The sequence below is a fragment of the Ranitomeya imitator genome, chromosome 1, assembly GCF_032444005.1.
Source record: "Ranitomeya imitator isolate aRanImi1 chromosome 1, aRanImi1.pri, whole genome shotgun sequence".
Classification (NCBI taxonomy): domain Eukaryota; kingdom Metazoa; phylum Chordata; class Amphibia; order Anura; family Dendrobatidae; genus Ranitomeya; species Ranitomeya imitator.
Window position 1 is genome coordinate 182766386 of NC_091282.1, and position 26587 is coordinate 182792972.

The window sequence follows — 26587 nt, forward strand, 5'->3', positions numbered from 1 at the left end:
CTTTTTGGACCTTTCCCCTGCCTATCCGCAGAGGTTGGCACCGTAATGACTTAATGGCGCCCCTGGTCACCAGTGACTCACCCTCAATACAATCCCTATAGTAGCCCTTAAATAATAATACTTTATAATTGAGACTTAATCAATAGGAAGGGTTACATGATATTCAAGGGATTGTCTGGTCTAACATGAAAAGTTTAGTCACTCTGTGTACAGACTGAAGTCTTCTGAATCTGCCCAGCATATGCACTGTGCGCTGGGAGGATTCACTGGTTTCTGAGCCAGGAATGGCGGTGATGTACAGTACAGACCAAAAGTTTTGACACATCTTCTCATTTACAGATTGTTCTGTATTTTCATGACTTTGAAAATTGTACATTCACACTGAAGGCATCAAAACTATGAAATAACCCATGTGGAATTATATACTTAACAAAAAAGTGTGAAACAACTGAAATTATGTCTTATATTCTAGGTTCTTCAAAGTAGCCACCTTTTGCTTTGATGACTGCTTTGCTGAAGGCTGCTATCAAAGCAACCTGGGCTTCCATAACACCTCAGTAGTGTCACAGGCTGATCACCGCCATGCCACGCCGCATTGATGCAGTAATTGATGCAAAAGGAGCCTGGACCAAGTATTGAATGCATTTGCTGAATATACATTTCAGTAGGCCAATATTTCGGATTTTAAAATCATTTTTCAAGCTGGTGTTATAAAGTATTCTAATTTACTGAGATAGTGACTTTTGGGTTTTCATTGGCTGTAAGCCATAATCAACAGAAAAAGAAATAAACACTTGAAATAGATCACTATGACTCTACATAATATACAAGTTTCAATTTTTGTACTGAAAAACTGAAATAAATTAACTTTTTGATTATATTCTAATTTTGTGAGAAGCACCTGTATTTGAGTACAATTCAAAGAAGATCTCAAAATACTATCAAGTATCAAGGTTCATATTCATGAACAGTTGCCCCAGTAAGGTAACCCCTGGAGCAATATGTTAGGGGTCGAGTTCCTGCCTCTGCACAGGGGGAATCTCGGGCCATCTCCGCTGCGGTTTCCCATTCTTCTCCTGCCGCAGTGGAGCTTACTCAGCAGAGACGTCGATCCCAGCGTCTCGCTCAGTCTGACTCTGTGCTTAGAGTTACTGCTGCGTTTCCAGCTTCTCCCATTGAAGTCAGTGCTGGGCAGCGGCGAGCGGACGTTTCTGGGGCTAAGTCCTGCTTTTTACATTCCGAGCATGCCCAGAGTAAGATCTCTCAGTGGAGATCGAGGGTCACATGATCAGATACTGCAGCTAAGGTCCTTGTAGCTGCTAGGACTAAATCCTGCTTTGCACTCTGAGCATGCCCAGGGCGAGATCTCTCAGTGGAGATCCAGGGTCACATGCTCAGGTGCTGCAGCACTCCATTGGTCCTTCTTTGGAAGGTCCTAAACATGCTGCAGCTATTTAAGCCTCGCATGGCCGCACGGCCATGCGCTAGTATTGTCTTGTAAATATGTATGTGTGTTGTGAGTGAAAGTCGCTCTTTAAATAACCCTCCCTATTGAATGTCTGTTCGCGGAAGGTGTATGTTTGCTATCTAGCGCCCGACTTATCCAACAGCACGAAACACACATTTCAGCTACCAGTTGCTGTGTCCGCCAGTACGGCGCCGTGCGCTTGCTCTGCGCTTTCCTGACCCAAGCCTGGGTGGTTAGTGGCATCCGTCAGTGCGGCACCGCACGCACTCTTGTGCCTTTATATTATTATTTATATTCCTCTGACACACCTAGTTGCGGTGTTGTGCCAGCAAGTGTCTAATCGGACTTCAATCTAGTGTAGGGGTTGAGTCCACTGACTTCTTGCTCGCGCTTTATGTGCGGTACTGCGGTCCTGTGACGCAACAGGATCGCTTCCTTCACGCAGGGTGAAGTTAACCCATGTGTGTATACTTAGTACCGCCATATAGTCCGTCTTACTAGCAGCAGGGTCTTTCACCTGCACGGTGGACCTCGGACGGCGAACGCACCTAATACCATTACACCTTATACTTGGTGCGTTCCGCCAGTCCTAACATAATACTAGCGCCAGGTCTGGCTAGTAATGACGGACGATCAGCGTTCACAGCGGTACATCCAGCAGCTGGAGGGAAGCTTGGCGGCTCTTGAGCGTTCAACCTCAGCTGTGGATGTTACTGCTGTCGCTGTTCAGGCTCTGCACTCTGAAACAGGTCTTTTTAGGACCTCGTGTCACCCATGATACGGCGCTTCAACTGTTGGCATTGACTCAGGGCTCATCCTTGGTCAGCCAGTTTGCCGTCCACTTCCGCACGCTAGCATCTGAGCTGGAGTGGTCGGATAAGGCCCTTATTCCTATATTTTGGAGGGGGCTGGCTGACCACGTTAAGGACGCCCTGGCCACTAGGGAGATTCCCGCCACACTGGAGGAATTAATAACAGTATCCACTCGTATTGACCTCCGTTTTCACGAGCGGAGGTTAGAGCGAGCCCAGTGTAGGCAGAGGTTTCGGCTGGCTCCCACCTTCGCCAAACCTTTGGAATCTCCAGTTCAGGCTCCTGAGTCCCATGAGCCTATGGTAGTGTCACGAGCGGGATCTAAGTCCCGGACCGCTCGTGCACTCCAGGTTTGTCATGTTTGCCAACAGTCAGGACATCTTGCCACCAGATGTCTCCAGCGGTCGAGGAAACGTCAGCGTCTAGTGGTAGTAGGTGGAGGTGCACTAGACACGGCGACGTTTGCCTCCAAATTATCCTTTAAGGGGACAATAACATTAGGCTCATCCTCCCACTCAGTAGAACTCTGCGTGGATTCTGGGGCGGAGGGCAATTTTATGTCTTCTGCCTTCGCCCAACGTCACGCAATACCCCTGGTTATGCTACCTCAACCAGTAACGGTACGAGTGGTGAATGGGTCGACACTGCCCGCACAGATAACACATCAGACCATCCCTTTTACTCTGTCCATGTCACCATCCCATCAGGAGATTATATCTCTGCTCATCATTCCTGAGGGGATTGATGAGGTCCTGTTGGGGATACCTTGGTTACGGTACCACTCTCCTCACATCGAGTGGTCCTCAGGCAGAATTCTGGGATGGGGTGAATCATGTGGGGGTAGGTGTCACCGAGAGTGCGTTCAGGTTGCTACTACAGAGGTACCCGCAGATCTATCCTCTCTCCCCAAGCAATATTGGTCGTATGCAGACGTGTTCTCCAAAAAGGCGGCGGAGACCCTTCCGCCCCATCGCCCCTATGACTGTCCTATTGATCTCTTGCCTGGTGCTGAGCCTCCCCGGGGTCAAGTCTATCCATTATCTCTCCCGGAGACGGAGGCAATGTCTCTGTACATTCAAGAGAATCTGGCAAGAGGGTTCATCAGGAAGTCAGTGTCACCTGCTGGGGCAGGGTTCTTTTTCGTGCAGAAGAAGAATGGGGAACTACGTCCATGCATAGACTACAGGGGTCTTAACGCTATCACCGTTAAGAACAAGTATCCTTTGCCCTTGATATCTGAGCTTTTCAATAGGCTTAGGGGAGCAAGGGTGTTTACCAAACTAGATCTGCGGGGTGCTTACAACCTGATTCGCATCCGTGAGGGGGACGAATGGAAAACGGCGTTTAACACCAGAGATGGGCACTATGAGTATCTGGTGATGCCCTTCGGGCTCTGTAATGCCCCAGCCATTTTCCAAGACTTTGTCAACGACATCTTCCGGGATATGCTTTCCACCTCGGTTGTAGTCTATCTGGATGATATTCTCATCTTTTCTCCAGATATTGACTCCCACCGGAGAGATGTTGGCAGAGTCTTCGACCTCCTACGGGCAAACTCTCTTTATGCAAAGTTGGAGAAGTGTATGTTTGAGCAGGAGTCTTTACCGTTCCTGGGCTATATCATCTCCGCCCAGGGATTGGCTATGGATCCTGCCAAACTACAGGCTGTGATGGACTGGCAAGAGCCCCATTCTCTTAATGCGGTGCAGCGCTTTATGGGGTTCATTAATTATTACCGCCAGTTCATTCCCCACTTCTCAACTCTGGTAGCTCCCTTGGTAGCCCTCACCAAGAAGGGAGCAAATCCCAAAGTGTGGTCTGAAGAGGTCTCCAGGGCCTTTTCTTCTACTAAGTCTCATTTTGCTAGCGCTCCCATTCTACATCGTCCCGATGTCGATAAGCCGTTTATAATAGAGGTGGATGCCTCTTCCGTTGGTGCTGGAGCAGTCCTCTTCCAAAAGGATGCTCAAGGTCGGAAGCATCCGTGCTTCTTCTTCTCCAAGACCTTCACACCAGCGGAGAGGAATTATTCCATCGGGGACAGGGAGTTGCTAGCGATGAAATTGGCTTTCTCAGAGTGGAGACATCTCTTGGAGGGGGCTCGTTTTCCCTTTCAAGTTTTCAGACCACAAAAATTTGCTATATTTGCAAACAGCCCAGCGGCTAAATTCTCGCCAGGCCAGATGGTCCTTATTCTTCTCCCGATTCCACTTCACCCTCCATTATCTCGCTGGGGAGAAGAACATTCGAGCTGATGCCCTTTCTCGCTCTGTTGTGTCATCTGAGGAGGAAGGAGAGCCTCGGCTTATTGTTCCTTCTGAGAGCTTGAGAACCGTGGCTCCGGTGTCGCTTGAGTCTGTGCCTCCGGGCAAGACTTTTGTGCCCATAAATTTGCGACTGGAGGTTCTCTCTTGGGCTCATTCCTCCAGGGTGGGTGGACACTTTGGAACAAAAAGGACATCTGAGCTGCTGGCGAGGACGTACTGGTGGCCGCATATGCTTCGAGATGTCAGAGACTACGTTCTGGCGTGTGTCTCATGCGCCAAAAATAAGTCTCCTCGACAACGGCCGTCTGGGTTACTCTATCTCTTGCCGGTGGCAGACAGGCCCTGGGAGATGGTCGGGATGGACTTTGTAGTGGGTTTGCCCAAGTCTCGCGGATGTACCGTCATTTGGGTTATTACCGATCATTTCTCGAAAATGGTGCATTTGGTGCCGCTCCCACGGTTACCTTCTGCACGGGCCTTGGCAGCGTTGTTCATAAGTCACATCTTCCGCCTACACGGCATGCCAGACAAAATTGTCAGTGACCGGGGTCCCCAGTTTGCGTCTCGGTTCTGGAGAGAGCTTTGTCGTCTTCTCAGCATTGAGTTAAATCTCTCTTCCGCATATCATCCCGAGACGAATGGGTTGGTAGAGAGGGCCAATCAGACTCTGGTCACATATCTACGACATTTTGTTTCTGCCAGGCAGGATGACTGGGCATCTTTATTACCATGGGCAGAGTTCGCCCTTAATAATGCTGTAGCTGACTCCACTGGTCAGACACCTTTCCTCCTTAATTACGGCCAGCATCCGCGGGTTCCGGTGCCTATGCCCGTGTCCTCTGCTGACTCCAGGGTGGCAGACTGGGCAGTGGAGGCACGGGACTTTGGGACCGCACTCAGGATGCTATTCGGGCCTCAAAGGAGAGAATGAGGTCCTCCGCCGATGCACATCGGCGCCCTGCCCCGACCTTTGCTCCTGGCGATTTAGTGTGGCTCTCCGCCCGTAACATCAGGCTGCATGTAGAGACCACTAAGTTTGCACCTCGCTACTTGGGTCCCTTCAAGGTCCTCGAACAGGTTAATCCTGTGGTCTACCGTCTGGCCCTTCCTCCACGCCTTGGTATCACCGACACCTTTCATTAAACCATTCCATTAACCATCATTAAAAGAGGTCTGGATACACATGATGAGAGCATTATACTGCCTCTGTACAAATCCCTAGTTAGACCGCACATGGAGTACTGTGTCCAGTTTTGGGCACCGGTGCTCAGGAAGGATATAATGGAACTAGAGAGAGTACAAAGGAGGGCAACAAAATTAATAAAGGGGATGGGAGAACTACAATACCCAGATAGATTAGCGAAATTAGGATTATTTAGTCTAGAAAAAAGACGACTGAGGGGCGATCTAATAACCATGTATAAGTATATAAGGGGACAATACAAATATCTCGCTGAGGATCTGTTTATACCAAGGAAGGTGACGGGCACAAGGGGGCATTCTTTGCGTCTGGAGGAGAGAAGGTTTTTCCACCAACATAGAAGAGGATTCTTTACTGTTAGGGCAGTGAGAATCTGGAATTGCTTGCCTGAGGAGGTGGTGATGGCGAACTCAGTCGAGGGGTTCAAGAGAGGCCTGGATGTCTTCCTGGAGCAGAACAATATTGTATCATACAATTATTAGGTTCTGTAGAAGGACGTAGATCTGGGGATTTATTATGATGGAATATAGGCTGAACTGGATGGACAAATGTCTTTTTTTGGCCTTACTAACTATGTTACTATGTTACTATGTTACTATGTTACCTTTCATGTGTCCCTCCTTAAGCCCGTATACGTGTCCCGGTTTTCTGAGTCATCTGCCGGGACATTGGGTTCGTCTACGGATGATTACGAGGTGAACGCTATTTTGGGGTACAAGGTGGTACGTGGTAAAAAATTCTATTTGGTGGATTGGAAGGGTTATGGCCCTGAGGACAGGTCCTGGGAGCCTGCTGAGCACATTCGGGCTCCGCAGCTCATTGCTGCCTTCGAACGTAGCGAGGCCCAAGGAGGGGGGGGGCCCTAGGAGGGGGGGTAATGTTAGGGGTCGAGTTCCTGCCTCTGCACAGGGGGAATCTCGGGCCATCTCCGCTGCGGTCTCCCATTCTTCTCCTGCCGCAGTGGAGCTTGCTCAGCAGAGACGTCGATCCCAGCGTCTCGCTCAGTCTGACTCTGTGCTTAGAGTTACTGCTGCGTTTCCTGCTTCTCCCATTGAAGTCAGTGCTGGGCAGCGGCGAGCGGACCTTTCTGGGGCTAAGTCCTGCTTTTTACATTCTGAGCATGCCCAGAGTAAGATCTCTCAGTGGAGATCGAGGGTCACATGATCAGATACTGCAGCTAAGGTCCTTGTAGCTGCTAGGACTAAATCCTGCTTTGCACTCTGAGCATGCCCAGGGCGAGATCTCTCAGTGGAGATCCAGGGTCACATGCTCAGGTGCTGCAGCACTACATTGGTCCTTCTTTGGAAGGTCCTAAACATGCTGCAGCTATTTAAGCCTCGCATGGCCGCACGGCCATGCGCTAGTATTGTCTTGTAAATATGTGTGTGTGTTGTGAGTGAAAGTCGCTCTTTAAATAACCCTCCCTATTGAATGTCTGTTCGCGGAAGGTGTATGTTTGCTATCTAGCGCCCGACTTATCCAACAGCACGAAACACACATTTCAGCTACCAGTTGCTGTGTCCGCCAGTACGGCGCCGTGCGCTTGCTCTGTGCTTTCCTGACCCAAGCCTGGGTGGTTAGTGGCATCCGTCAGTGCGGCACCACACGCACTCTTGTGCCTTTATATTATTATTTATATTCCTCTGACACACCTAGTTGCGGTGTTGTGCCAGCAAGTGTCTAATCGGACTTCAATCCTGTGTAGGGGTTGAGTCCGCTGACTTCTTGCTCGCGCTTTATGTGCGGTACTGCGGTCCTGTGACGCAACAGGATCGCTTCCTTCACGCAGGGTGAAGTTAACCCATGTGTGTATACTTAGTACCGCCATATAGTCCGTCTTACTAGCAGCAGGGTCTTTCACCTGCACGGTGGACCTCGGACGGCGAAAGCACCTAATACCATTACACCTTATACTTGGTGCGTTCCGCCAGTGCTAACACAATAATTCTCAGCAAATTAGTTAAAATAAACAGCTCTGAAGTCTTCTTTACACAGAGGAGCCTTCACTCGTGGGTGCAAATTGTAAAATTGTATTCCTTTCTCATTGTTACAACCTGAGTTTCTGTTCCACTTTCTTAAAGCATCCTTTTTTTAAGATAAAGATGCCATTGCACAGCGGGACACACTGCTTTTTAATAACTCACAGAGAACTGAATACTTAGAACAGAAGTGACTGTAATCTCCATATAATGAATTCTTATACAATCTTGCCAACTTGGTTAGAATTTACATTCAATAAGTTTTTCATAAGTAGGCTACCTGTCACAGTACTGTTACAGGATTTCTTGGGGAAAGGGGCTCCTTCTCTATCACTCATGATATGGGGAGCCCTAGTCTATCCCTGTCCCCGGATTACCCCAGAACGTGGAGATGAAAGGGGCACATGCCTTGCTAAGCTCCTGACTTACCCTTATCTCTTCTCTCTCCCACCCAGGATGGTGTAAGGCCAAAGTGTATAGGATTACATTAACCAGACAGACAAAAGAAGACAAACAGGGATAAATGAAAACTGCAGTCATACAAAATATACTCACCAAACAATAGAGTGGAACACAGAGGAGAGTAAGGTATGTGAAACCAAATAAGAGAGGATGAGGATGAACACACAAACTCCACACAGAAATCGCCAGATCAAATCTCCAAATGCCAACTCCAATCACCGAACAACTCCCCCAACTCCAAACCATGCAGAATGATGTCACTCTGTGACAGTCTTCAGTAAAGAAGAGGGGCCTCAAACTGTCCCTGGAGCTGGGACCCGAGCTATCCCTGCCCCAGGAGTACTCTTAAAGGTAGAGACGCCTAGTCTCTGACCTTTCTATGCTTGCTCTTGTAAAAACCCTAATCTGTCCCCTCCCCCACCCCATGAGGCATGGGATAGAGATGAAAGGTAAACCAGACACAAAGGCAAAACAGGGATAACAGAAAACATCTATCACACAAAAGCTCTAACCAACAATAGAGGGTAGCATAGGGACTGGGAGGAATAAACTAAATGGAAAAAGGTAACAGGAGATAAATACACACATATAACAGCAAACTACAGAACACCAAAACTCCAACCCTCAACCCACGTCCAGGAGCAGGTCGGTTCAGCATGTCTCATCTTCTCTCTTCCTAGTACTTGGCTTTAATATCTCTTTTTCCCAGCCTTACTTTCTTTAGCGCTATGGGTTTCTCCTTATATGCCTTTTGTATACTCTCCACTATGCAAATCTAGTACTTATGATCTTGTGTATATTTTCAAGTACCTACCCTTTGCACATGCAAATGTTTATACATTGGGGTTGTATTACTTACCATTACACTTTAGCACTTTGCACTTTAGTGTGATCTGATTTAGTGAATTGTTATGATGTGAAACTTCTTTGAAGGTGTACCACACTTACCATATAATGAAATTCGATGCAATATTGTATTGATTTAGTGTGGCTTACCTTATACTACTACAGTAGCTAATTTTTCCGATTACTCCTGCAATACTGTGCTTTTATACGTGGTTCTAGGATATTTGTCTGTAACCCTTTTTTATTGTGTCTTTCTATATTTATACATGATTGCCGTGTTATATGGCTTTTTAATAAAATCTTGTTATAATAAAAACTTATAGTATTTTACTCAGCTCTAGTGTCCCATCGTCTTTTGGGTTTCTGGGTCTATGGAAAGTAGAATTCCTAAAAACTCTTGGCAAACCATAAAATGTTTTTTTTGCAAGGTTGCTATTGGCACTGTTTTGGAGGTACATATAACTTTTTGATTGCTGTTTAGCATCTTCGCTGTAAACCTTTTTACAATATTTCCCGCTATGGATATAATTGAAAACAGTGCAGTGAAGCCTCACACTAAGTTCACACAAGCACATCAAAAATCTAGCTGAAACTAGCTGATTTTACTCTCATTAGTTTTCTATATGTAGACCGTGTGCAATAGATTTTTATTATTAAAAATTTACAAGAGAAAATACAGTTTCCTATGTTAAAGAATTGCAATTTATCCACAAAAATCTGATGCAATATGGTGGCTCCATATGGAATTCCCTTTTTCTTTGCGCACCTATAAACATGAATGGGCGAGTCTCATCCTACACACCAAAGAAATTTGTGTATGCTGCTATTTTTTTCATAAATTGCTAAATTGTGAATTTAATTTTTTTTTTAACCACTGCAATGCACAAACGGTAAAATGCATGACATTGAAGTGAATGTGGTATGAACAGGAATTTGGAAAACCAGTTTACATATATTATCGATCCATCTCTACCCTCACCTACTGTATTCTCACCCATCCCTTGTAGATTGTGAGCCTTCGCGGGCAGGGTCCTCATTCCTCCTGTACCATTTATGACTTGTATTGTTTAAGATTATTGTACTTGTTTTTATTATGTATACCCCTGTTAGGGCTAGCGGAACACACCAAAGGATAAGACAGATAGAGTATGGTGCGTTCGCAGCCCGGGGTCCACCGTGCAGAGATGGAACCTGCTGCCAAGTAATGACGGACTATATGGCGGTACTCATAAGTATACACACGTGGGTTAAACTTCACCCAGCGTGAAGGAAGCGATCCTGTTGCGTCACAGGACCGTGGTACCGCACATAGAGCGCGAGCAAGTAGTCAGCGAACTCAACCCCAACTAGGATAGAAGTCCGATTAGACACTTGCTGGCACAACACCGCAACTGGGTGTGTAAGGAAACTAAATAATAATATTAAGGCACAAGAGTGCATGCGGTGCCGCACTGGCGAACGCCACTAACCACCCAGGCTTGGGTCAGGAAAGCGCTGTGAAAGCGCACGGCGCCGCACTGGCGGTCACAGCAATTAGACGCTATATTGTGTGTAAGACGTAGTGAGGTTAGTCGGGCGCTAGATAGCAGCCATACACCTTACGCGAACAGTCATACAATAGGGTAGGGGTATCCAAGGACGACTTGCACTCACAACAAACACACGTATGCAAATGTACACTAGCGCATGGCCGTGCGGTCATGCACAGTTTATATAGTTGCAGCACAGGAAGTGGCCACAGAAACTTTGCCCTTCCAAGACCTGCCAAGAGGACCAATGGAATGTGCTGCAGAGCCTGAGCACATGACCCTCGATCTCCAACGGGAGATCTTGCCCTGGGCATGCTCAGTGTGTGCAGACAAGGACTTAGTCCCAGAGAAGTCCGCTCGCTGCTGACCAGCACTGGCTTTAATGGCAGAAGCTGAAGAAGCAGCAGTAACTCTCTGTACAGAGTGAGACTGAGCAAGACGCTGGGACCGACGTCCCTGCTGAGCATACTCCACTGCGGCTGGATAAGAATGGGAGACCGCAGCGGAGATGGCTCGAGATTCCCCGTGTGCAGAAGCGGGAACTCGAGACCTAACATACCCCTCCTCACATGTAAAGCGCCATGGAATAAATGGCGCTATAACAATAAATAATCATAATAATAATAATCCACTCAAAAATACCAGGCAAAATAGCATGACATGACAGACACCATAACTAGAACCTGACGAACTCTATTATTATCAATGGCATTCATCACTGATGATGCTGCTCTTCATGTGACTTATCTAGTAGTGCTGATTGAGTAGTGAAGCAACTTTATGAAACACAGATGTGAACTAAGTTAAAAAGGAATAAAAAAACATATTCCACCAATCTAATATTTATTGGACAGCTCAGAAAGTAACGTAGAACAAAAAAGTTCTACAATAGAAAGTTTCTCTTTTGCCAGAGTAGACCCCTATCACATATTATAAAGAGGCTATCAACTTCAAGGCGCCATGATATTTAAAATGGTCTAAATAATTCATGATTGGAAAATTAAGACTTTCATTTTACTTTCTCTAATGAAGTGTAGAAAGTGAAAGATGAACGTAATAAAAAGAAAATGAAATACCCTTTGTACACTGGCTGCAATATATTATTTGTAGAGATTGTAATTACTTAAATGCTAATTTATGTATAAGTAGCAATTTCTTTAATTTTTCAAAATCTTTCTTGAAACATTTAGTTTACACTTTGTTAAAAAAAGATAAAATCCTCTAAGTAATATATAAACTTTAAGAAACTGGCACCAGGTTTTACTGTCATAAACAAACACATCTTTGTTGGGTCACTATAATCCCAAATTAACCCATTCCTTTGTTTCTGTGTAATCCGTCTTTATGATTTTAAAGTAATCCTCTATTCAATTTTTATGCCAATGAGCTGCAAGATCAGGGTCTTGGTACTTGGTACTTAAAGCTCTCACATCCTCTTTCCAAATTTCCCTGCCAGTTTCCAACTTTGGCACTCTGAGTTTCTACAGGCGCCATCACTCCCCATGGGGGCGTATTCCTAGAAGGGGCAGCGCAAGAACAGATTCATAGCCCTGATCTCATCTGCTTCATCAGGAGTGCACAGGACGCACTGCCGGAGGGAAGGGAGGTCTCTTAGGTAAGAGTGACCAGTCAATCGGGGAGAAAAAGACAGCGGAGTGTGGTGAAAATTGAAAAGGGGACAGAGGGCTGTTTGTGCAAAGCCAAGCACACCTCCACTAATAGCTCATTAGTAGTGATAAGCGAGTGTACTCGTTGCTCAGATTTTTCTGAGCACGCTTGGGTGACCTCCGAGTATTTATGACTGCTCAGAGATTTAGTTTTCATTGGCGGCAGCTGGATGATTTACAGCTACTAGCCTGCTTGATTACACGTGGGGATTCCCTAGCAACCAGGCAACCCCCACATGTACTCAGCCTGGCTAATAGCTGTAAATCATTCAGCTGCCGCAATGAAAACTAAATCTCTGAGCAGTCATAAATATTCGGAGGTCACTAAGCCTGCTCGGGAAAATCCGAGCAAAGAATACACTCGCTCATCACTACTCATTAGCATAAAAATGGAATAGCTAATTACTTTGGAAAGCAAAGAAGGTATGGATTTAATCTGGATTGCAGCAATTTAACAAAGATGACAGGTTCCCTTTAAAGAGGTTCATACAGTAGACTAAATGGCCAATAGTCATTTGAAAGTCTGCAATAAAAGATGTCCTGAAGTTCATCACGTAAAAGCGACACTCATTCCAAGGTTGATATCACCAATTTGATACATCAAGATTGCCAATTTTCATAGAAAGCAGACCCAGAAGGTAAAAAACAAAAGTCATGTGACAAGACATGTAGCAGTAAGTGTTGCAATACTATGGTTAAAAGCTACAATTGCAAACAAAATTATTCCACCCCCATTGCAAATAAGGTGTATTAGAAAAATGTATAAACTTTCTGCTGTCTGCAGTAAACCAAACAATTTAAATAGCTCAACACAATATAATAAATGGTTTCTCCAAATGCAACACAAAATGCAGCATTTAAAGCTTTGCCAACCAGGCAATTTATTCATCTTGCACTTTCGTTTTTTCTCCCCCCCACCCACCCTTCCAAGAATCATAACTTTTTTTTTAATTTTTCCATTGACATAGCTGTATAAGGGTTGGTTTTAGTAGTGTAGTTTGTAGTTTATGTTTAGTGCAATTTGTAGTTTATGTTTTCATCAAAGACAGGGACCCGACATGCGACGTAAAAGTATGGCATATCTCGTGAAGGGGTTAATGACTACAGCAGTCTCAGAATTATTCAACCCTTCATAATAAGTATCTCTAATACTTACAAAGACAAGAAAAAAGTAATGATTGATTACTTCCTAAGTAAGACTATATGCACCTACAGTACATCTATATAGAGGGGGCAAAATGGATCAAAATAGTAAAAGAATATATAAAAGTTTATTGACTATATACAATACAAATAGCTAAAAACTAATAGTTTCATACAAGACAGAAAGTGTAATAGATGGATCTCCACAAAGTCAAAATACATGGCACAGACTCAATAGAGAAGCAAACAATCTCAATGCACTTAAACTATACATAGTGTGACGGCATTGGTAATTAAGCTGTAGATCATCAAATCACATCAACCTATAAATATGAAATTAAACCAACATATAGATAAGAGACAATTAGAAATAAATATGCAATATAATATTATAGTCTAAGATATTAGTGCAAGGACTAATGCATGGAAATAGCCACTATAGGGAGTTCAGTATAATAAATAAATAAGAGTCACACAGTGGTTGTACAATGTACTAATAAGGAATTGCAGATATCCAAATGAGAGCAATCTTGGATCAAAATATTAATGTTTATAATTACCTTTAGCCATAGTGGCAGACAATGTAGAACACCTCAACGCTCGTTTCACCATCGCCTGCAATTTCGTCAGGAGGTCTTGTATAAAAGTATTTGCTTTTTAGCTATTCATATTGTATATGTTCAATAAACTTTGACATTTCTAATACTTATTTGAGCCTCTTTGACTGTTATAAACTGCTGTAAACGTGATGCATAGCCAAGCAACAGCTTCTAGCAGTGTACCTGAGGAATCTTAGCCTATTTCTCAAGGACAATGCCCACTGGGTCACTAATATTCTTTGATTTGCGTGCCACAACTGCCTTCTTAAAAAATCCCACCAAAGATTTTCTATAGGGATCATTCATCAACTGTGATGGCAATGCAAGAATCTCCAGGACTTCTTCTGAAACCAACCTTTGGAGGACTTATAGGAGCTCACTGAAAACCCTACAGGGCAAACTGAAACCTCAGTGCCTGCTTCCACCAAGTGCTGATACACTTTTGCAATCAATCAAGGGTTTTGACCACCTGCCTCTACAGAAATCTGCTGGCAGTAATTGATAGTTTCTCCTTGCTGCCATGTCCAGGTAGTGTAGCCAGTGCGCCATTAATTTTGAACTTACAAACTATGCTGAGAACTTTCATTGCGCTTGCAATCTTTTTGTATCATTTCCTTGTACGTGGAAGGCAATGATCTTTCGTCTTAGCTTTTTGGACCACTCTCCAACAGCTGAAGAATGTTAGAAAACTGCAAGACTTTGCCCATGAAGAATGAATAACAGAGTTAACCACAACGAATACCTGCGGTAGTGTGGACGTGTATACAAGACTCAATAGCAAGTCGTCAGTCTCCAAGGAGAGCACTTCTACTTATTCACTTTAGTAATTAGATTAGGTTTTATATCCTGGAATCCCACAGATCAAGACTTCTGGTATATCACAATGAAATGATTTTTATGAAGTGTAATGCACGGTCAGAATACAATTGACATGAATCATGAGATGCTGAATGCTGATACTGTACATGTTAGTGACAGCCACAATACTTCACTATAACAGGGTCAGCAAACAGGTCTGTTATTAATTCTATACTTTCACTGTCATACATGCTTCTTATGACTGCCTGCTGTTTTTATGTACCAGTGGTATTACTCTTCACTAATGGCCATTGTCTTGTGCAGCAAGACAATTACAGTCATATTTCTACAGATTGATATAGCAACATATTTATATGACAGCTCGAGAGATGTTCTAAAGGGACCATTTATTTATCTGTAACTCCAAATGCATTGACAGTCTTAGGTGTCAGGTACAATTCAGAGCCTGTTCTGTTTAGGAGGCTTTATAGCCAGCCAAGAATATGATCTCTATATTGATATACTCCATTATAGGGGCCAGGATAAGCATCAAAGTATTTGCCATAATTGTGAATGCAGATACAGTGGAATACTATGGTATAGCAGAGAGCCAACAGGATCCTCCTTGGCCAATCAACCTATGCATCTGAGGCTATCAGTAGTAACATGATGAAGTAACTACCGGTAGTTATTACATGTTGTGTAGAGACTCAGGCAACTTGCTATACAGAATGAATCAGGGGAAAGATTGTTTTTTATAATTACTTTGCTAGCCAGTTCTTCTGAAATCTGTAGGTGCCTCAAAATGTGTACATGGGGCTGTGGAGCCATCATACTCTGTATAGGCAAGATATGTGTCCATCATATAGTATATATGTGAGATGTAATGCTATTACACTTTATATAGTGGGCTATAAGGTTTTCATACTTTGTACACAGTCTATCATACTCCGCTATGGAGCTATCATACTGCATAAAGGGACGCTGTTGGGCCATCATACTGCATATGGGGGCTATGGGGCTATTATAGTGCATATAGAGAGGATATTGGACCATCATATTATATACAAGGGTGCTTTGGTTCCATATACTGCATATAGGGGAGCTGTGGTTCCATCATAGTGCATAATGGAGGGCTGTGAAGCCATCATACTGTATATAGGGAGTCTATGGGGCCACCATACTGCATATATTAGTCTGTGGGGCCATAATACTGCATATAGGGAAGCTATGGGATGATTATACTAGACATAGGGAGGTCACGGAGCCATAACATTGCTTATAGAGGGTCTGTGTCAGGGGCGGATTATCAGAGGGTCAATATGGGCGGTAGCCCAGGGCCCAGTGGTCTGGGGGGGCCCTGGGCTACCGCACAGATTGACCCTCCACTAATTGTCTGAATGCCCGCCGGCATTTGTGTGCCCCCGGATCCGGTGGGCAGAGAGAGGGGGCCCGCATTGGTTGGGAGGTGCGTGTATCAGCCGGTCAGCTGAGAGCTCCGAGTCCCTGCACCAGGCCTGCACAGCAGCACACCACATAATGGCTGCTCTGTGCACAGGACCTGTGATGAGGTCACAGGATGGGAGGAGTCAGGGGTCACATGATCGGGAGGAGGACCTCCGTGTACAGGACTTTGCTGGTTGCCATGGTGCCGGAGGAGGGTAAGGCAGCGTATGTGTGAGGTCAGGAGGTGTTTACAGGGTGGATGTAGCAGAGCCGTGTGTGTACGAGGTGTATGGATCATCAGAGCAGCGTGTGAAAGGTCTATGGAGCGGAGTCGTGTGTGTACGATGTGTACGGAGCCGTGTGCATGAGGTGTACGGAGCGCAGCCGCGTGTGTACGAGGTGTACGGAGCACAGCCGCGTGTGTACGAGGTGTAAGGAGCGGAGCAGCATGTGAAAGGTGTACGGAGTGGAGTCGTGTGTACGAGGTGTACGGAGCACAGCCGCGTGTGTACGAGGTGTACGGAGCGGAGCCGTGTGTACGAGGTGTATGGAGCACAGCCGCGTGTGTATGGATCACAGCCGCGTGTGTACGAGGTGTACGGAGCACAGCCGCGTGTGTACGAGGTGTACGGAGCGCAGCCACGTGTGTACGAGGTGTACGGAGCGCAGCCGCGTGTGTACGAGGTGTACGGAGCGGAGTCGTGTGTAAGAGGTGTACGGAGCCATGTGTACAAGGTGTACGGAGCACAGCCGCATGTGTACAAGGTGTACGGAGCGGAGTCGTGTGTAAGAGGTGTACTGAGCCATGTGTACGAGGTGTACGGAGCACTGCCGCGTGTGTACGAGGTGTACGGAGCACAGCCGCGTGTGTATGAGGTGTACGGAGCACAGCCACGTGTGTATGAGGTGTACGGAGTAGTGCCGTGTGTGTATGAGGTGTACGCAGCGGAGCTGTGTGTGTGCAAGGTATGCGGAGCAGTGTGTGCAATGTGTATGGAGCGGAGCGGTGTGTGTATGAGGTGTACGGAGTAGTGCCGTGTGTACGAGATGTATGGAGCGGAGCCGTGTGTGTATGAGGTGTATGGAGCGGAGCCGTGTATGAGGTGTATGGAGCAGAGCCGTGTATGAGGTGTATGGAGCGGAGCTGAATGTGTACGGAGCGGAGCCGTGTGTGTATGAGATGTATGGAGTGGAGCCGTGTGTACGGAGCGGAGCCGTGTATGCAAAGTTTACGGAGCACAGCCGCGTGTGTAGGAGTAGCTATGTGTGGCCATTATCATGTGCGGCCAATATACTGTATAGAGCATCATGTGTGGCCATTATACAGTATGGAGCATCATGTGCGGTCATTATACAGTATGGAGAATCATGTGTGGTCATTATACAGTATGGAGCATCATGTGCGGTCATTATACAGTATGGAGCATCATGTGCGGTCATTATACACTATGGAGCATCATGTGGGGCCATTATACAGTATGGAGCATCATGTGCGGTCATTATACAGTATGGAGCATCATGTGCGGTCATTATACAGTATGGAGCATCATGTGTGGTCATTATACAGTATGGAGCATCATGTGCGGTCATTATACAGTATGGAGCATCATGTGCGGTCATTATACAGTATGGAGCATGATGTGCAGTCATTATACAGTATGGAGCATCATGTGCGGCTATTATACAGTATGGAGCATCATGTGCGGTCATTATACAGTATGAAGCATCATGTGCGGCTATTATACAGTATGGAGCATCATGTGCGGTCATTATACAGTATGAAGCATCATGTGCGGCTATTATACAGTATGGAGCATCATGTGCGGTCATTATACAGTATTATTGAGCATCATGTGCGGTCATTATACAGTATGGAGAATCATGTGTGGTCATTATACAGTATGGAGAATCATGTGTGGTCATTATACAGTATGGAGCATCATGTGTGGTCATTATACAGTATGGAGAATCATGTGTGGTCATTATACAGTATGGAGCATCATGTGCGGTCATTATACAGTATGGAGCATCATGTGCGGTCATTATACAGTATGGAGCATCATGTGCGGTCATTATACAGTATGGAGCATGATGTGCAGTCATTATACAGTATGGAGCATCATGTGCGGTCATTATACAGTATGGAGCATCATGTGCGGTCATTATACAGTATGAAGCATCATGTGCGGTCATTATACAGTATGGAGCCTCATGTGTGGTCATTATACAGTATGGAGCATCATGTGCGGCTATTATACAGTATGAAGCATCATGTGCGGTCATTATACAGTATGAAGCATCATGTGCGGTCATTATACAGTATGGAGCCTCATGTGTGGCCATTATACAGTATGGAGCATCATGTGCGGTCATTATACAGTATGGAGCCTCATGTGTGGTCATTATACAGTATGGAGCCTCATGTGCGGTCATTATACAGTATGGAGCATCATGTGCGGTCATTATACAGTATGGAGCATCATGTGCGGTCATTATACAGTATGGAGCATCATGTGCGGTCATTATACAGTATGGAGCATCATGTGCGGCTATTATACAGTATGGAGCATCATGTGCGGTCATTATACAGTATGGAGCATCATGTGCGGCTATTATACAGTATGGAGCATGATGTGCGGTCATTATACAGTATGGAGCATCATGTGCGGCTATTATACAGTATGGAGCATCATGTGCGGTCATTATAATAATAATAATAATAATAATAATTTTATTTATATAGCGCCAACATATTCCGCAGCGCTTTACAAATTATAGAGGGGACTTGTACAGACAATAGACATTACAGCATAATAGAAATACAGTTCAAAACAGATACCAGGAGGAGTGAGGGCCCTGCTCGCAAGCTTACAAACTATGGGGAAAAGGGGAGACACGAGAGGTGGATGGTAACAATTGCTTTAGTTATTCGGACCAGCTATAGTGTAAGGCTCAGGTGTTCATGTAAAGCTGCATGAACCAGTTACCTGCCTAAGTATGTAGCAGTACAGACACAGAGGGCTAATACTGCATAAAGTGTATGAGAACATGATGCGAGGAACCTTTTTTTTTTTTTTTTTTTTTTTATTATAAATAGGCCACACAGGGATCGTTAGGTTAATGCATTGAGGCGGTAGGCCAGTCTGAACAAATGAGTTTTTAGGGCACGCTTAAAACTGTGGGGATTGGGGATTAATCGTATTAACCTAGGTAGTGCATTCCAAAGAATCAGCGCAGCACGTGTAAAGTCTTGGAGACGGGAGTGGGAGGTTCTGATTATTGAGGATGCTAACCTGAGGTCATTAGCGGAGCGGAGGGCACGGGTAGGGTGGTAGACTGATACCAGGGAGGAGATGTAGGGTGGTGCTGAGCCATGGAGTGCTTTGTGGATGAGGGTAGTAGTTTTGTACTGGATTCTGGAGTGGATGGGTAGCCAGTGTAATGACTGGCACAGGGTAGAGGCATCGGTGTAACGGTTGGTGAGGAATATGATCCTGGCAGCAGCATTCAGGACAGATTGGAGCGGGGAGAGTTTTGCAAGAGGGAGACCGATTAGTAGAGAGTTACAATAGTCCAGACGAGAATGAATAAGTGAAACAGTCAGAGTTTTTGCAGAGTCGAAATTAAGAAAAGGGCGAATTCTAGAAATGTTTTTGAGATGCAGGTAAGAAGAGCGAGCCAGTGATCGGATGTAGGGGGTGAATGAAAGGTCAGAATCAAGGATGACCCCAAGGCAGCGGGCATGTTGCTTTGGAGTAATGGTGGAACCGCACACGGAGATGGCAATGTCAGGCAAAGGTAGGTTAGTAGAGGGAGAGAACACGAGGAGTTCAGTTTTTGACAGGTTTAGTTTCAGATAGAGGGAGGACATGATGTTAGAGACAGCGGTAAGACAATCACTGGTGTTTTCTAAAAAGGTCGGTGTGATATCGGGAGCAGAAGTGTATAATTGGGTGTCGTCAGCATAGAGATGGTACTGGAAACCAAATCTACTGATTGTTTGTCCAATAGGGGCAGTATACAACGAGAAGAGTAGGGGGCCTAGGACTGATCCTTGAGGAACCCCAACAGTAAGGGGAAGGTGAGAGGAGGAGGAACCAGCAAAACATACAGTGAAGGATCGGTCAGAGAGATAGGAGGAGAACCAGGAGAGAACGGTGTCCTTGAGGCCGATGGAGCGGAGCATAGTGAGGAGGAGCTGATGATCCACAGTGTCGAATGCTGCAGAGAGATCCAAGAGAATTAGCATGGAGTAGTGACCATTAGATTTAGCTGTTAGTAGGTCATTAGAGACTTTAATGAGGGCAGTTTCAGTAGAGTGTAAAGAGCGGAAGCCAGATTGAAGAGGGTCGAGAAGAGAGTTATCTGAGAGATAGCGGGTAAGTTATTATACAGTATGGAGCATCATGTGCGGCTATTATACAGTATGGGGCATCATGTGCGGCTATTATACAGTATGGGGCATCATGTGCGGTCATTATACAGTATGAAGCATCATGTGCGGTCATTATAAAGTATGGAGCCTCATGTGCGGTCATTATACAGTATGGAGCATCATGTGCGGCTATTATACAGTATGGAACATCATGTGCGGTCATATACCTAAATTGTATTGCAGATTTTAAGAAATATTTCCTAGGTTACAGTAGAGTAGGGCCCGGCCCTTTTTCCGGAATAATCTGGTTCGGGTATATCATGACCCCCGTCACGTGACCCCCGTCACGTGACCCCCGTCACATGACCCCCGTCACATGACCGGGGGGGCCCACAGTGTGTGAACAGCCCGGGGCCCTGGCTACCCTTAATCCACCCCTGGTCTGTGTAGCTATCATATTGCAAATAGGGGGACTGTGGGGCAATCATATTGCATATAGGAGCTATGTGACCATTACACTTTATGTAGTGACTGTTAAGCCATAATACTGCATATATGGATAATATGGGTCCATCAAACTGCATATAGAGGAGTTGTGAGGCCATCATACTGCATATAGGGGCTGCGGTGACATTATACTGAAGTAGGGGAGCTATGACACTAGTGTACTGTGTTTAGGGGTACAGTGGGGCTATCATACTGTAATATAGGGGCCTTTAAGTCACCATAGTGTGTAATGAGGGCTAAAATAATGTATTATAGGGGCTCTGAGGTAATCATACTGTATATGGGGGTATTCTGGGGCCATCATACTGCATATAGGGGTACTGTTGGGCCATCAGACTGTTTGTGGGGCCTTCACACTGTGGGAGGGGGGCAAGTAGGAATCATACTTTGTGGTTGGTGACTGGTGACATCATACTATAGAAGGGCTCACTGAGGGAACATCATACTGTGCGGGGATACTGTAGAACCATCATGCAGTTTTGAGACTTCATACTTTACTGGGCTCAATAAAGATCATCATACTGTGCTTGTGAGTGGTAAGCTGAGAGCAAATTAATATGAGGGTGTCATATTCTATATGGTCAGCATTCTGAGAGACATCATACCCTATAGACACCATAAAAAGGGTAGGTTAGTGGCAGTGGCGTAACTTGAAACTCATGGGCCCCGATGCGAATGCTCCAACGGGGCCCCCAAATATTTTAAATCTTTAATAGCAATTGTCTTTCTCTAGGCCAAGGGGACTTTTATTGCTCCAGGTCCCGGGTGCGACTGCAACCTGCACTGGTTGTAGTTACACCCCTGGTTAGTGGGTGAAAACACTAAGTGGCTTTAGCAGGTGCGCAATTACTGTATGCGTGCCACAATACATGTCCTTCTTCCTGTCTCTAAAAATTGGAAAGTATGTTCTTCTGTATCTGCACATATGTACCATGACCCTGGCTACTTTTCAAAACAGGGTATTTTTTAGAGGGAGGTATAGACTCCAAACTAGGACTTATCTGTGTACACTCTTGGCTTGTACAATGTTAAGTTATTTTAATCTAGGATGTATTAAGAGAAGCATAGAATGTAGATCAAGTAATGTAATTATCCCTCTCTACTCCTCCTTGGTCAGGCCTCATTTGGAATACTGTGTCCTGTTCGGGGCACCACATTTTAACCCCTTCAAGACATGCACAGTACAAGTACCACGCATGTCGTGTCCCTCCCTCTGGCACTGAGCCCACATCTTTACTAGCACATGTTAGCCTTTTTTGAACAGCGGACATGTGCCCCTAACAACCGCGTGGATTCGTGATCCACCCACGGCTGTTAACCCGTTAAATGCTGCTGTCAATCTCTGACAGCTGCATTTAATGTGATTGCGCTGGAAGCGTGTCACGAATCCCGCCCATCGGTGCCTGTGTCACATGACCGGGGTTTGCAGGAGATCCCTGTAGTTGTCATTGCTGGATTACTATGAGTGCCGCCCTGCGGTCAGCGCTCATAGCAAGTGAGCATTTCTGCTACACAATGGTGATCTGATCGTGCAATAACGGGCGATCAAGAGATTATTTCCACACCAAAATGGTATCATTAAAAATGTCAGCTCGGCACGCAAACAATAAGACGCACCCAGCCCCAGATCATGAAAAATGGAGACATTACGGGTCTTGGAATATGACGCCTTTTTTTTTTAAACTTTGGATTTTTTTTCACCATTTAAATGAAAAAAACAACCTATATATGTTTGGTAACTATGTACTCGTAATGACCTGGAGAATCTTACTGGAAGGTCAGCATTTTGTGAACATGGTAAAACAAAAAAAACAAACAAGAAAAAACAGTTGTGGAATTGCACTTTTTTGCAATTTCACCACACTTGGAATTTTTTCCCATTTTCGAGTACACAATATGGTAAACCAATGGTGTTGTTCAAAAGTATGGCTCTGGGAAGAAGGGGAGCAAAAAACAGAAATGCGAAAACAAAAAAGGACTGCAGCATGAAGGGGTTAAAAAAAGACATTGAAAAACTGGAGCAAGTTCAGAGAAAAGCTACCAGGATGGTAAGCGAACTGCAAACTATGTCCTACAAGGAACGGTTAAAGGATCTGGGAATGTTTAGCTTGCAAAAAAGAAAGCAAAGAGGAGACTTAATAGCTGTATACAAATATCTGAAGGGCTGTCACAGTGTAGAGGGATCATCCTTATTCTCATTTGCACATGGAAACACGAGAAGCAATGGAATTAAACTGAAAGCGAGAAGATACAGATTAGATATTAGGAAAAAACGTTTTGACAGTGAGGGTGATCAATGAGTGGAACAAGCTGCCACAAGAGGTGGTGAGTTCTCATTCAATGGAAGTCTTCAAACGCAGGCTGGACAGACATATGTCTGAGATGGTTTAGTGAATCTTGCATTGAAGAGGGGTTTGGACATGATGACACTGGTGGTCCCTTCCAACTTTAGCATTCTATGATTCTATGATACTCCTTTTAAATGAGATATTCTACATTGACAAGTTATCAAGATGATGTGTCTGGTCGGAACAGTTCTTCATTACCTTTTTCTCATCCTGGCAGGACCCCGAATGGAAAAATGTATATAGTTTTACATTTCCACCTGGGCCTGCTCCTTATATGAGATGAATGGGCTCTATATTTTTACATGTGGTCCATAGAGCGCAACCCAGCACCTTCTGTAACACTTTGATAACTTCAGGGACATAGAAAGATGCAATTATTGAGAGCTATTACAAATTGATGCAAGCTTCTGTGTTCTCTCTTGGACCAGATGTCCACCCCCACACTACAGGTAATACAGAGTGCAAACCAGAATAAAGCCTTAAAACGGTGTTGTAAGCCTATAGATAAACATATTTTTTAACTAAAAGGCTTGTATTAAAAATATATGAACACACATAAGTACTAAATAACTTGATAGTACCATAGCCTTCCATTTCTTAAGTGCAAATGCAGTAAATTTGAAGAACACTTGATCCGTAAACAGTATTTTGAAGCTCATTAGTGTAAAATAAATGCCTACTGTATAAGAAACATTTACTGTACTGTGAGAAGTCATATTGTGAGTCAAGGACATACTCACGTAATGAGACCACCATTCTATTATAGGAAACATATTTATGGAGTCATTTATCCCATTTGCACATATTGTACTAAAGTATTTTCCTAAGAAAAAATGAAATCAGTGCTGTACCTTAAAGAGAGCCGTGATGTTTTCTTCTTCACGCTGTGTTCACTTGTATCAGGAACTTTTCTAGGCATCTGTCTCTGAAAGGGTTTTCTTGGTGAAGGGACGTAGGGCACCACAGGTGGTAGGAAATGCTGGGAAAGTGCACTAGCAAATCTGTATCCCACATGCTGAAAAAAGGCCAGGATCTCAGGGACTGCATTCTTAGCATTTGTACTATTTGTACTAATAAAGGGGTTCATTGGACCATTCACCTCCGCCTTTTGAAAAGAGAAAACCAAGAAAAACATTAAAAGCAGCATTAGCTATATACAGCATATATACACTGCTCAAAAAAATAAAGGGAACATTAAAATACCTCATCCTAGATATCACTGAATAAAAAATTCCACTTGTAAATCTTTATTTACTGCATAGTGAAAAGCATGGAGAACAATAAAACATAAAAATTATCAATGTAAATCAAAATTAACATCTCACGGAGGTCTGGATTTGGCACGATACTCAAAATCAAAGTGGAAAATCAAATTACAGGCTGATGCTCAGTAGTGTGTGTGTGGCCTCCACGTGCCTGTATGACCTCCTTACAAAGCCTGGGCATGCTCCTGATGAGGCGGCAGATGGTCTCCTGAGGGATCTCCTCCCAGACCTGGACTAAAGCATCCACCAACTCCTGGACAGTCTGTGGTGCAACGTGACGTTGGTGGATGGTGCGAGACATGATGTCCCAGAAGTGTTCAATTGGATTTAGGTCTGGGGAACGGGCGAGCCAGTCCATAGCTTCAATGCCTTCATCTTGCAGGAACTGCTGACACACTCCAGCCACAAGAGGTCTGGCATTGTCCTACATTAGGAGGAACTCAGGGACAACCGCACCAGCATATGGTCTCACAAGGGGTGTGGGGATCTCATCTTGGTGCCAAACCAGTCACGCTGAAGGAGGTTGCAGGCAGCAGATCGCTCTCCAGGGCGTCTCCAGACTCTGTCACATCTGTCACATGTGCTCAGTGTGAACCAGCTTTCTGTAAAGAGCACAGGGCGCCAGTGACAAATTTGCCAATCTTGGTGTTCTGTGGCAAATGCCAAGCGTCCTGCATGGTGTTGGGCTGTGAGCACAACCCCCATCTCTGGATGTCGGGCACTCAGACCATCCTTATGGAGTTGGTTTCTAACCGTTTTTGCAGACGCATGCACATTTGTGGCCTACTGGAGTTAATTTTGCAGGGCTGTGGCAGTGCTCCTCCTGTCCCTCCTTGCACAAAGGATGAGGTAATGGTCCTGCTGCTGGGTTGTTGCCCACCTACAGCCCCCTCCACATCTCCTAGTGTAGTGTCCTGTCTCCTGGTACTGCTTCCAGCCTCTGGACACAACGCTAACAGACACAGCCAACCTTCTTGCCACAGCTCGCATTGATGTGCCTTCCTGGATGAGCTGCACTACCTGAGCCACCTGTGGGGGTTGTAGAATCCATCTCATGCTACCATGAGTGTGAAAGCACAACCAACATTCAAAAGTGACTAAAACATCAGCCAGAAAGCATTGGTACTGAGATGTGGTCTGTGGTCCCCATCTGCAGAACCACTCCTTTATTGAGTCTTGATAACTGCCAATAATTTCCATCTGTTGTCTATTCCATTTGCACACCAGCATGTAAAATTGATTTTCAAACAGTGTTGCTTCCTAAGTGGACAGTTTGATTTCACAGAAGTTTGATTTACTTGGAGTTATATTCTGTTGTTTGTGTTCCCTTTATTTTTTTGAGCAGTGTATATATACATATATATATATATATATATACAGTGGGGCAAAAAAGTATTTAGTCAGTCAGCAATAGTGCAAGTTCCACCACTTAAAAAGATGAGAGGCGTCTGTAATTTACATCATAGGTAGACGTCAACTATGGGAGACAAACTGAGAAAAAAAAATCCAGAAAATCACATTGTCTGTTTTTTTAACATTTTATTTGCATATTATGGTGGAAAATAAGTATTTGGTCAGAAACAAAATTTCATCTCAATACTTTGTAATATATCCTTTATTGGCAATGACAGAGGTCAAACGTTTTCTGTAAGTCTTCACAAGGTTGCCACACACTGTTGTTGGTATGTTGGCCCATTCCTCCATGCAGATCTCCTCTAGAGCAGTGATGTTTTTGGCTTTTCGCTTGGCAACACGGACTTTCAACTCCCTCCAAAGGTTTTCCATAGGGTTGAGATCTGGAGACTGGCTAGGCCACTCCAGGACCTTGAAATGCTTATTACGAAACCACTCCTTCATTGCCCTGGCGGTGTGCT

General features: G+C 44.8%; 1 protein-coding gene across 1 annotated transcript in view; it reads right to left on the reverse strand.

Moving 5' to 3' along the window:
- The window catches only part of TMEM232 (transmembrane protein 232), a 494818-nt gene that overhangs the window by 237075 nt on the left and 231156 nt on the right, over window positions 1-26587 (reverse strand). Inside the window, exon 11 of the mRNA XM_069752641.1 lies at window positions 24300-24553. Coding sequence (XP_069608742.1) covers window positions 24300-24553 — 254 coding nt within the window. The remainder of the gene's footprint in view (window positions 1-24299; window positions 24554-26587) is intronic.